The sequence below is a fragment of the Taudactylus pleione genome, unplaced genomic scaffold (genome assembly GCF_031769625.1).
Source record: "Taudactylus pleione unplaced genomic scaffold, aTauple2 ptg000041l, whole genome shotgun sequence".
Lineage (NCBI taxonomy): Eukaryota > Metazoa > Chordata > Amphibia > Anura > Myobatrachidae > Taudactylus > Taudactylus pleione.
The window spans coordinates 38,222,903-38,235,638 of record NW_028284443.1 but is presented as its reverse complement, the minus strand read 5'-3'; the positions used below and the strand labels follow the sequence as shown (position 1 = coordinate 38,235,638).

The 12,736-nt window shown below is 41.0% G+C and overlaps 1 protein-coding gene across 1 annotated transcript in view; it reads right to left on the bottom strand.

Moving 5' to 3' along the window:
• Positions 1–5,932: 5,932 nt before the first annotated feature.
• POGLUT2 (protein O-glucosyltransferase 2) overlaps positions 5,933–12,736 on the bottom strand; it is a 77,843-nt gene continuing 71,039 nt past the window's right edge. The window contains exons 9-10 of the mRNA XM_088456649.1: positions 8,761–8,868; positions 5,933–6,150 (exon numbers count right to left, since the gene is read on the bottom strand). Coding sequence (XP_088312775.1) covers positions 6,133–6,150; positions 8,761–8,868 — 126 coding nt within the window. The 3' untranslated portion in view covers positions 5,933–6,132. The remainder of the gene's footprint in view (positions 6,151–8,760; positions 8,869–12,736) is intronic.

The window sequence follows — 12,736 nt, the reverse complement described above, 5'->3', positions numbered from 1 at the left end:
CTGAGGGGAGGAGCTGAGTAGTGTTCCTGCCTTCCTGGTGTATGTATGTATATCACCCCCTCTCATTGGCAGCTGCTGTCCCGGCCCCGCCCCCGGCACAATTAGTGCCGACACTGCCGAGTGCTGCAGTCACACCTTGATGACCACTTGATAGCAAAAGTTACTGTACACGTAGGAAAATAAACTACGTACATCAGTTCCGTTGTCCTAACATTTACGATTGTATTACATTTAATTTAAATATTATCTGCCTTAATTGTCACTAATGTTTTTGTTTTTAGCATGGAGATTATTTTTCTGTTCTCTAACTGAACGATTTATTTTGTGGTTGCAATATGCTTTGCCCTGCTGCTGTAGTGTGTAACAACGAATAAGGCAGAGTGAGCTGTTTCTGGCTGCAGCAGCTTTTGTGGCAGCTACAGTACTTCTAGTGAAAGTTTCAACAATGCTGATGCCTACTGTGGAAAATGTATAGCACTGAAGTTTAATTTCCCCCAAAACATACTTTATGTATACATCTTTTTTGTTTAAACGGAGATACAAACCAAAGCATTTCAGCACCATTACAATTACATACATTTGAGGGGTGCAGACCAAACCTTCCTGTTAAAACTAGAGATGAGCAGTTTGTTGAGACTCAGTTATTTTAGCCAAATTAGCGCAAGTTCTGATTTATCTTAAAGGCTATCCAAAACATGACCTCTCATCTCTAGTTAAAACTAGGTGTGCCTACAGTATGTATTAGCAGTGCCACGATTATTCATGGTGTGTCTCGCAACAGGCTTTTTCACTTTTGAGAAAAATGTCCCCACAAATCTGTATCAGGGACAACAGTAGCTGCTGTTCCTGCGTATTACATCCCCGGGCTCTCAGAGGAATCTTTCACAATTTTGAAAGTCCTCTCCTGAGAATCTGACACTGTGCAGAGGCTGCGGGAGAGGGATCATAAGATCCCTCTACTGCGAGAATGCCACCATAGGCATAAAGCAGATTACGCCACCTGTGAATGGCATAAACAAAAGGGTACAAACTCCAAAAAACTAAGGTTTAGTACACAGGGGTCAGACCATAGCTAATAAGCCTTCTGCAGGAAATTAGTGCATAGTGGGAATACATAAAATTATGCAGAAACTACTGTTTCTGCATAATTTATGAAAAATATACTTGATAAATATGAGAGCCTGCATGCTAACCTGGTAAAAGTAACATAAAAAGTATTTCTGCAGGCCACCATAGCATGTGGAATATACATCTGCCATTTGGCAAGCTATACTTACTAATAACCGTTGAACTCTTCTAGTTGGAGGTAAATGGTTGTATGCATTTCGGAGTCTGCTTGTGCAGTGTAGTTCATTTGTTAGGTACGTAAAATAAACATATTTTCCATAAAATATTAGACCTGTGCCCGATACCAGCTGGATACAGAGCTCCTGTGGTGAATGGGATTCCACTCCTAGGTTCTAGCCAGCTGACTGGGGACCCTTATCCATTGAACACATGCAGAGAAATATCACAACTTGGATACATCACAGGTACACAACCCATTCCTCCTGGTAAGTGTGTCCATTCAACCTGGGTGCATCTGATTCCTTCAATACCATTAGGCAGTAGTGTTCACCTAACTCCCACACAGGATTGGATGGCCACCCATTCTAAGGGGTCTACGTACTAATAATCGTGGTAGTGCCGCAATCATCTGGTCTGGCCGTCTGAGCTTTTTTCTGCTAGCCTCATCTGGCTAGCAGGGTGCCTAAAATGGCACCCTGCAGCCAGAATCTATGCAGCAGTGCCGCCTGGAGCGTTCTTAGGGCGCTTCAGATGGTCACACCACTGCCCTTACAGCTCCCCGGAGCGTTCTCAGGATGCTCCAGGCATTGCTGTGATCACCAACCTTTGTGACTCAACCCCTTTGTGGCATCACACAAAGGGGGTGTGGCCTGCACCAGGCCCACAAATAATGTTATATATATCAAAATGGCCCTCGGCAGAAAGAGGTTTCCCACCCCTGCCCTATTAGAAAAAGTAGCAATATAATGAATATATATGTTTGCCTGCTTTCTGGTATGATATATTACAGGTAATACCAGTTATTTTAAGCTAATTTTATTAATTTCGAACAGGTGTCAAGCTACACACACCATTTGTTCTTTATTTTAAAAGGTATATAAATAAAAGTTTATTTTTAATATTAATCATCATTTCAATACATGAATTTAAAAGTAATTTTCTTTTTGCCCTTTTGTTAAACATTATTTACATTTATGACGTTTTCTGACTTGTGGGAGCACCACCAACAAATTTACTTGTGAAAGATTTGCACTCCCTAAATCATTACCATAGTTGTTTTTTTATCATACTGGGGTAGATGTATTATAGTGGAATGTTAAGTGCCGCTATAACGCTTCCTGCTTCGCCTCTTTACCGAGGCGAAGCAGGAAGCACTACCGGTGAGATGTGTGAACATCTCACCGGCCGGAGAGGAGGAGCGTTAACTCCCCCCTCCGGCGCTACCCGCTACAGACCACATCGCATCAGCCTAGTGCTGATGCGATGTGTGTCAGGCCCGGCCGGCTCCAATGAGCATGCGCGGGATCTCGGAAGTATCGCGAAATCCCCGCGTGCAGCCCTGGAGCCGGTAGCCGCCACAGCAGGGACTCCCTGCTGTGGGGATAGGCTAGCGCCTGACTGTAGCTGTCGATAACGACAGCTACAGCCGGCCGAATGGTCAGACGATCTGACCGTTCGCACATAGCCCAGGCTGTCGGCGCTGCTATCTTGTAGATAGCAGCGCCGATAATGACAGGGGCGCATAGCGCCCCTGTCATTTACCGCCCAGACCCCCGATCATACATCGGGGAGAAACGGTATCAGCGCACTTAACGTGCGCTGATACCGTTTCTGGGCTTCATACATCTACCCCATTATACTTTAAAGTCCTGTGCAGAATCATCCCTAACTCCCTTTCCATTCCTTCCAATTTAATGTGATTTTTACATATAACCATCAAAGAACAAACTACTTTGCTATATAAACTTGCATTGAAACTCAGAAATGAAACTAGATAAATCGACTTAAAAAAAAGGAATGAAACCGCACAGCACTGGTACAGATAATTAGAACCAGTATGTACACAGAGTGGCCACTTTATTAGGTATACCGTTCTAATACTGGATAGGACCCCATTCTGCCCCAGGATAGGATGTAAATTCTGTGCAAGGACTCAACAACATTCTTTCAGATTCTCTTCTATGTTGACATGATGACATTACAAAATTGCAGATTTGTCAACTGCACATTCATGCTGCAAATCTCCGTTGCCACCACACCCAAAGGTGCTCTATTGCAGAGGTTCTCAAACTCCACCATTGTAGTACAGGTTTTTTGGATATCCATACTTGAGTCCAGATGGTTACATCAAATTGACTGAGGTACTAATTAAGTCACCTCTGCTCAAGCACAGATATCTTTAAATTGTAGACTGTAATGGCGGCATTTGTGAAACTCTGCTCTATTGGATTGAGATCAGGTGATTGTGCATTGGAATACATTAAACTCATTGTCATTTTTGTGGAAGTAGCTTGAAATGACTTGTGCTTTGTTATAATAGTGTGTTTTCATACTGGGAGTAGTCATTAGAATATGGGTAGACTCCAGCCATAAAGGGATGCATATGGTCAGCAACAATACTCAAGTTACTGTAGCTGTGGTATTTAAACAATGCTCCATTTATATTAAGGGGCCTAATGTGTGCTCAGAAAACATTCCCCACATACAGCACCATCACCACTAGCATGAACAATTGACACGAGGCAGGATGGATTCATGTTTTTACACCAATTCTGACTCTACCGCATGTTGCAGTACACATTGAGATTCATCAGACCAGTCAAAGTTTTTCCAATCATGAACTGTTCAGTATTGTTGAGCAAGTGTCTACTGTAGCCTTAGTAGACAGGCGTGGAACCCAATGAGCTCTTCTTCTGCTGTAGACCATCCACTTCAAGGTTCGGCATGCTGTGTGTTCAGAGATGCTCCTCTGCATACCACCGATGTAATGCATGGTGTTGGCGTCACTGTCACCTTTCTATCAGCTTGAACCAGACATGCTATTCACCTCTGATCTCTTTTATTAACATATATTACATTATTTCTCACTCCGCCACTGCATGTTATTTGTTTCACACACCATTATTTATAACCTTTACAGACTCTTATGAAAATCCCGGGAGATCAGCAGTTTTTGAGATTCTTAAACCTCCCTCTTTGGTACCAACAATCATTGTCTATATGCTTTTATGCATAGAGTTGCTTATTAGATATTTTCATCAATGTGCAGTTGTACCTAATAACGTGATCACTGAGTGTAGTTGTCCATTTACTACTCTTCAACGAGTGTTGGGCACAGCATCTTAGCATTTGATCATCAGCTCCTCTTCACAGTTGATCTAATTTTTCCCATGGCTAATGAACAGCACTATTGATATTGGGGGTCATATTCAGGGGTGTCAAACGAGGGGGGTGCGGATACTGATGAGAACATTAAGCGTGCATGTGAACTGATTCTGTTGGAGTGACAGTGGATTATGTTGCAAATAATGAGCCCTAAGAGGACGAAGATTCATGTCTGATGAAGAGGTGAAGACAGCAGTGCATTCGTGGCTCACAGCTCAGCCTAAAACATTATTTTAATGTTGGAATACAAAAGCTTGTTGACAGATGGACAAAGTGTATTGAAAAGCAGGGAGATAATGTCGAAAAATAATGTATTTGTCTTTTCTGAAAGTTGATTAAATAAATTGTACAGCCAGAGTGCGGATCATTTTTGACTCGTTTATATATGTGTGTGTGTGTTTATTTATATGCAAGGTCTGGCACTTGCTGGTTTCAATGAAGCTGCATAATGGGTGCCATAGCCACACCCCCTCCAGGGGGGCCCAGGAAAATTGCTGTACCGGGGCCCAGGATTTCTCTTGGCAGCCCTGGTCATATTGACTGCTTTACACTTTTCTACAGTCCTCATCTAGGTAGCCAACGTCTATATTTCACTTGCCCGTTTATGATTATGAGCAGTAGCTGAAGGATAATTGTGGTTATCTGTCCCAGCACTCATTGAACTGTAGTAAATTGGCAGCTAGATCCTAGTTATATTCATCTGCGCCAGCACTGTGTTTCATCCTATCTAGTTTCTCGCAGATACTCGAATGCATAGATTCAGATAAGCATACATGTTTATGCACATTTACAAATTATAATTTGCCAATTCTGAAAATCTGTCGCAATACCAGCTAAGGACAACAAGTGACAATTGTAAATGAATTGTCCTTTAGCTGAAAGTGCTGACAGTGCCCTAAGAGACCTGTATATGGCCCTCACATCTACCTGTGTTTGCAAGAGCAAAGTTTGTATTTTAATTTAGCTGGTCTTGTTTTATTTGTCATATTAGTCCCTCATGATTCTGCTCTCTCCAAACCATCAACCTCAGCTTCGTCCCTTATGATTCGCCTTCTTAGGACTAAGTGGCTTGGCTGGAAGTTGCGTGTCTCGGATAGCTACACCAGCCAAGTGGTTTGCTCCTGAAGGAGATTGCATAGAAAGCTGGGAAAATTGTGCAAAATACAGTATAACTAATGCAATTCATGTAAATCTTAGGTCATGATTATGTTAAGAATGTTAGAAAATTTATTTTGTGGTAACATTGACAATTTGTTTTTTTCTTCTTCATATTTTGTATTTGAAATCATGTGTAAATGGATTAAAAGAAACACCCAATGAGGAGCCTTGTACATTCCTCTAATTATTTAGTATTAAAAGATTTTCAATTTTGGTTATTGATTTTTTTATGCATGTTTCATATTTCCTTTTTGAAACGGAGAAAAAACCATCACTCATTGAGAAACTGCACTGAAATATAATGAAAAGTACAAAAGGGCATGTATTTTTATTATAGAAATGGAACAGCAAGTCGGTATTTTTGAGTGGAACAAATACATTAAAATATTACAAAGTGGTAATGAATATATTATAATATAAAGCCCATATAACCCTTTTCATTCTGTGTAGCAAAGAGAATGTCTTCTGTAAAATCATAGCACCAATAGCCACTGTCAAAGCTCATCTTTCAGCTATCCAATATCAAAGCTCATCCTTGACCTGCAGGATATAAAAGGGGATTAACTGTAATTTCCATTTTAGTTCTTTTTAGGATGCTCACAACAACTGAGTTCATGTTTTCTGAGACCTACATTTGTATGATATACTGTACATGCATTTTTGCATCAGCAAGCAATGCAGACATAGCTATCTGGCCAGCCTTAGTGCTACTGTGATTCTCTCTGACTGTCGGATCTACCCTTCTACTTAATGAAACAATTTGACCTTCATGACATAGATCTATGTACCAGCATTACAGAGTGACTGACCGAAAAATTACTAGATGATTGTTTATAGCAGTAACCAGCCCAGGTAGTTTGTGGTAGAGCTCGGTAACTTTTACGTATGTGTGTGGCGGGGAGGGGCGAGTTGGATGATAGTGAGGTGTACAGGATATTTAAAGATTTGAAGACTGTGGGAGAGTCTGATCGGGCATATGGTGGGGAATTCCTTAAGTGGGTAATGGATCAAGAGTCTTAAAAAGGAGTGGCAACTGGTTACCACATATGCAGATTAAAGGTAGACCTAAGAGGGTTATTTGAGATATGCGACCAGGAGGTGGTCTTGAAGAATTTGTAGGTAAGGGAGAACACTTAGAATTGGATTCTGGAGTACACTATGAGCCAGTGTAGGGATTTGCAAAGTAGTAAGGCAGATGTGGAACAGTGAGGAAAATCAGTTTTGCTGTGGCATTAGCATTCATTGAAGATGCATTGAAACCAGAGCCGCCCACCCCCCTTCTCAGGTGCGATCTGAAAATAGGAATTGGTGGAGGCGGAGTCCAAGTAGGGGGCGGGGTTACACTGCATTGTGTGAAGTCAGGGCCAGCAGCAACATGGATGGGAGGGAGGAGAGGAGGAGCAGCAGCTGCAGTCAGTGTACCAGAGTGTAAAGCTGGCCACACATCTAAAGATTATCTGTCCAACCAGCCAACTAGTAGATTGGTTGGAATGAAAATCTGGTAAGGAATACAATCAGCAACTTGCTCCCAGACGCTGAAAAATGGACCAAAACTGTTGTATGAACAAATAGTTTAGATCAAACATTTAACAAACTTGTCTGAAAGACCATTTTCATCTGTTTTCTGGCATTTAGGAGTAAATTGCTGATCATCATTTACTCTCATTCCTTACCAGATTTTCATTCCAACCAATCAACAAGTTGGCTGGTTGGATGTAAGTTGTTCTAGTGTGTGGCCAGCTTAAGGTAAGTGGGAGGGAGGTCTCCATATTGTCTGCATGTTAACGTTCAGTGTATGCAGATCAATCATCCCCGAACATGGCAACCTGACGGCGGTCGCCAGGTTGACCGTCATGTTCGGGCGATGATTGATGTTAAAAACGACCAGCAGGCACGCGCATCGCTGGTCGTTTTTAACCTTTTACTGCCCAATTTGCAGGCGATTACCAAGCGATGGAGCGATAACATTATCGCTCCATCGCTAGGTTTAATCGCCTAGTGGATGGGCAGCTTAAGTGTGTGACTATGTGTTTGTCTGTGAGACTATGTGATGACAGTTTATATGTGTGTGTCTATGTGATGACCGTATGTATGTGTATATGCTTATGACAGTATGTACTGTATATGTACAATATATGCGTGTGACTATCGACAGGATGCAGCAAAGTCAATAATGCTGTCAAACCCCCGAAAACTTAGTTTTTCGGGGGTTTGACCACATTTCTCATATGCATCAAGCCCCAGAATGCGATCTGTTCTGGGGCTTTAATGCAAAACAGTAGCCTATGAGCTTCTCTTCGCGGCCACCCCCTGGGCGGGATCCGATCGGCATGCGCAAAAGGACGCCAGAGGGACTTCTGGGTCATAGACCTGGAAGTCCCTCATTTGCAAAGGATATCTCTTACCGAGAGCGGTATCCATTGTGCGTTTCTTCATGCATTCTGAATTAACTAACGTCGGCATGCATGCGAAGGGTGGTGGGATGCATCGTAGGAAAGTGATGTGCATGCCCCCAGCGTGAAATCAAATGTAGATGTGCTATGTGGCCATACCCCATTTTCATTTGCGTGTCCAAGGCTTGCATACCAGGACTTGATCCTCATGTCCCAAATGTTGCCCTTTAGAGCCCCCCAGTCGTAAGTGCCCCGGACCCCCCAAAGCTTTAATCTAGCTCTGATTGAAGCAGGAACAGGCAGTTACTGTGAATGCCAGATTGCACTGCTAAGGCTGCAGATGATAAGAATTTTCAAAGCAGCTTGGGCAAGAAAAGGACTTAGAGATGTATCAAGCAGTGTAAAAAGTAGAGAAGTGAACAAGGGGAGAAGATGCCCATAGCAGACCTATCCTGCCTCTCTGTATCCCTGTCCAATGTAACATTCCTTTCTTTGCCCCTGAACCAGTGACACAGATGTTCAGGATTGTGTGTTTTCCTACAGGTATCTGCAGCTGTTATAAAAGGTAAGAAGCTGTGTTGAATGACAGGTGGAGTGGAGAGTAAGGTAGTGTGAGTTGCATATTGTTATTTTGCACACATAAATGTGCTACTGAATGCCACCTGCACACTACTCACCACCACCACACTACCATTTATATGCATCTGATGAAACAAATGCTTTTCAATATAAAGTCTATAAAAAACATTTTTCTCACCTTATCATGTCTTTGACAAGTGCATGGGAAGAGGTAATCGGAAGGAAGCTCCACTATTTCCATCCCAGCTCTTATTTTCGGTTCACTCACCTGCAGCCGTGCATAGGCCTATACAAAATTAATTTAATGAATTTAACTTGTGGGGGAAAAAAACTAGCAATTTCTGCAACAATCAACTTTTTGAAAACCATAGTAGCTGGATTCCATCTAAGCAACAAAATGCAATCTCAAAATAAGTCCATGCTCACGTGTTCCTCGCATGATATAGTCCACATCAGAAACTGATTGTATAGGAACTCATTACATAACAGAAAGAGTACATTTTTTCACATGAATATTTTCAATTTTGCCAGGTTTTACAGCCAATAATTACAATGACAGCAGTAGTGAGTGGGGCTTGGGAAGCTGTAAGTTGCAGATGTTCTTCTTGTAAATATAGTTTTGCCTCTTTTTTTTATTTAATTCACTGAGCCCTTATGCTGGGCATGCACGTTGATCCGCCATCAGATCGGCCAATTGGTAAGCTACAGTATACACACTTACCAATTGGGCGCTGGATCTGTCTGCACTGACATCGCAACCTGGCGGGCATTTAAATTTGCCTGCCCAGCTGAAATATCAGTGTCGGCGGTCCCTGCAGCAAGTGTACAGGCGTCAGAGGGGTCACCCGTACACACATGCAGATGCACATCTTTCAGAAATATCAGCATCAACTGTGCTGCAAGGCCCACCTGATATATATCTGTCAACAGAGGCGTCATCAGGTCTGGTGACACTCCGTGTGCAGTTCATGTTCTGCCTGTGCTCGCCCGAAAGGGAGACTGGCCTAACATAAAGGGGCGTGATCTTGTGGAAAATCCCGATCACATCACTCTGGGTGTGTGCCCAGCATCCCCGGAGATGTTGGGCTGTCCCCGGAGACTAGCGCCTGCACTGTCTGCTCCTCCATTGTGAGAGACTGCGATCAATAATTCATTCAAGGGAAACCATTTATGCCATATATCAAATGTTGTTTTGTATTAATTCATGGAGTGACATAAAAATCTGTTAAAATGCTTATAAAAGTTACTGCGCATGCGTAATCTGATGAGACCTGATGAGTATTTTTGCATCACAGCTATGGCAACTAACTGACACATTCTGACATGAATGCTTTCTGCATCGCTATGATAAGAGGTAAAACAGAATCTGACGCTATGATAAGAGGTAAAACTGAATGTGTCGCTATGATAAGAGGGATGTGTAAACATAATCTGATGTAATATATAACTTCCTTGTGGAAGACATCTCTAGGAAACTCCAATATACAGGAATACCGAAATCCAAAAGCACCACTGTCTTCAGACCAAATGGTTAATCAAAGCCTTAATTATCATGTTATTAGCAGTGTCTATGTGACAAAATAGGCTTGCGTCCTTTAACAAGATACTTTGCCAGGAAATACAGACTTTTAAAAAAATACATTTGGTGCATAGTTCCATTATTTCCCCTTCATGACACCGCAGCAGAGAATGTTTATACAGTGGTAGCCATCTTAGCTGTGCGGCTCAGGTCCCCAGCCATAACCATAAGCTATCAGACCTTGGTGGGGCAATCTATAGACTTGTAGTTACCAAGGCCATTTGGAAGAGTCGTAAGTTTATGTATGGGTTTATATAGTGATATATGGATTTTGTATCAGCCAGGTAAGGCCACAAAATGTGGGCTGTGTATTAATACTTTTGAAAAATGGTCTGTCTCTCTTAAATTGTCCTATGGAAGTGTCTGTAGACACTTTTTCAAATCTCCAACCAATCTGTAGAAATTACATCCTCTGGTACTGGCTTTACCCAACACCACTTGACATATATTATAGTGTTCATTCTAGGCCACGAGAAAATGGGGCATGTCTTGTGGGTGTCCCTGGCACTTAGGGACATGCCGGGCTGCCCCCAAGCTCTCCCCTCCCTGTGAACAGATGGCGTGCTCATTAATCATGGACTCATTATTAAATATTCTGTCCCAGAAAAACCAACAACTTCAGGAGAGGTTAGTATTCCATTACTCCAAAAAGGCTACAAGGCAACACAACTAACGTTATACCCAGATATCTCCCTCCTTTCACTATATCATGGATGTACCATGAAAATAGACATAAAAACAACAGATAAAACTAGTTTGGATTTTATTTTACATCTTCCAGGAAAACTAATACCATCATATGGTAACTTTATATATTTGCCATACAAAAGCTGGGATACAGCAAACGCAAATACAACTGTTCATTAGCTTTCACCTGCGTCTGGTATAACCCAATCCCCCCAATTACTTATTAGGACTTGTATAATGCCTGGACAAAAGTAGTTATTTTACTCATTCATCTATCCAGAAATCAGTGTAACATTTACAGAATGAAAAGAACATTATTTCCATATTATTTTTTTATTTTACCAATTGTTGCAACTGAACCTCTTAAAACAACACTGACCTGCATATCTGGACTTACAAGACACACCTAGAATGTCTTTATTATACAGTAAGACCCACATAGGAAAGCAGTTATGTCAACCTATATCAATCAGTATCAACACCTTGCACCCACCCCAATAACCATGAAAATGCTTGGGAACAAGCTACATAGAATTTATATTAATGCACCAGTTATATTTGCCCATTACAAATCCTCATTCCCAATAAAACTGCTAGTATATTGTATTTCATTACTTGGTACTGTAAAAGTGAAGGTTAAAGCAATAAACTTAAGATGTTAAATATTAAAATGTTTCAAGGTAATGTATTTAACTATGGATATCATAAAATTTGAAAGAAAATCAACAAATGTGTTATAAAGTATTAACAGAAGACTTAGTCAGCAAAAATATTATCAAATACATCCAGAGCCTTAAATCAGTAGTAAAAATATAAGTGTAAAGGTAACCAATTTACACAACAAATCCTGGACTCGGTTACATTTTATTGCAAAACTGTATTTTAAAAAAGGAAAGCGAACTTCCATATCGGGTTAATGAGGGTCTCACACTTAGGGAGGGGCAGGAAGGATTAAGAGCTTTGCCATGAACGATCAACAAAGTGGGTGTTGGCATAAGTGTAAGATAAAACCAGTAGACAGACTTCAAATGAGTTAGAAGACTGACCGTGAACTTTATTTTTAAGATATTATTTTGAAAGGACGATATCCCTAGAGAAGCTTGGAATCCTTGCTACCGGTAAAGATGCCATCTGCAGATGTATGAGAACTGGGAAGCTAAGGCTGAAAAAAAAAAATGAGGTCTACTGGCCAATAAAAGAAAGCAGAAACAAAGAACGGGGCCAGTGACCTATAGGACAACCTGTGCAACAGAAAGAAGGGGAAAAACCTGTACCAGGGGAGGTGACATTTTCTCACGCAACATTTCGGAATATTACAAGAATTTTAAAATACGTAAAGAACACTAGACGGACAAATTATGTGTCCTTGGAAGAGAGGCAGTCTAAAAGGCATAAAAAACTAGCTATGCAGTAAATCTTAGAAAAGTATAGTGCTACTGTACATATTTTCAATAACAAAAGGGGTGCCGGCAAGTAACTGTTATAGAAAAATACCTTTTCTTGGTGACCGTTTAGGAACTAAAAGACAGTACTACAAAAGTGTATGATATTTGTGAATACACATTGCTGGGATAAGTGTATTGCTATATCCTACACAATACAAATTATATAAACTAATATTAGCACAATGGCTCCTAAATTGAAAGAACAATAATGCAATATTGAAATCTTTAAACCGTGTTGATGCACATCAATAAGTAAAAGTGCTACACATTAAACAAAAGATCTGCAATAATGTATTATTCAGAATAAGATTATTCATATTCCATAAAACGTCTCAAGCATTATTAAGACTATGCCTTCTCCAAATAATAAGTATTTTATTATATCCGAAAGGAAACCTATTTTGTTTTTTTTACTGCTGTTAAGCCCTTTTTGTAGTGATGGG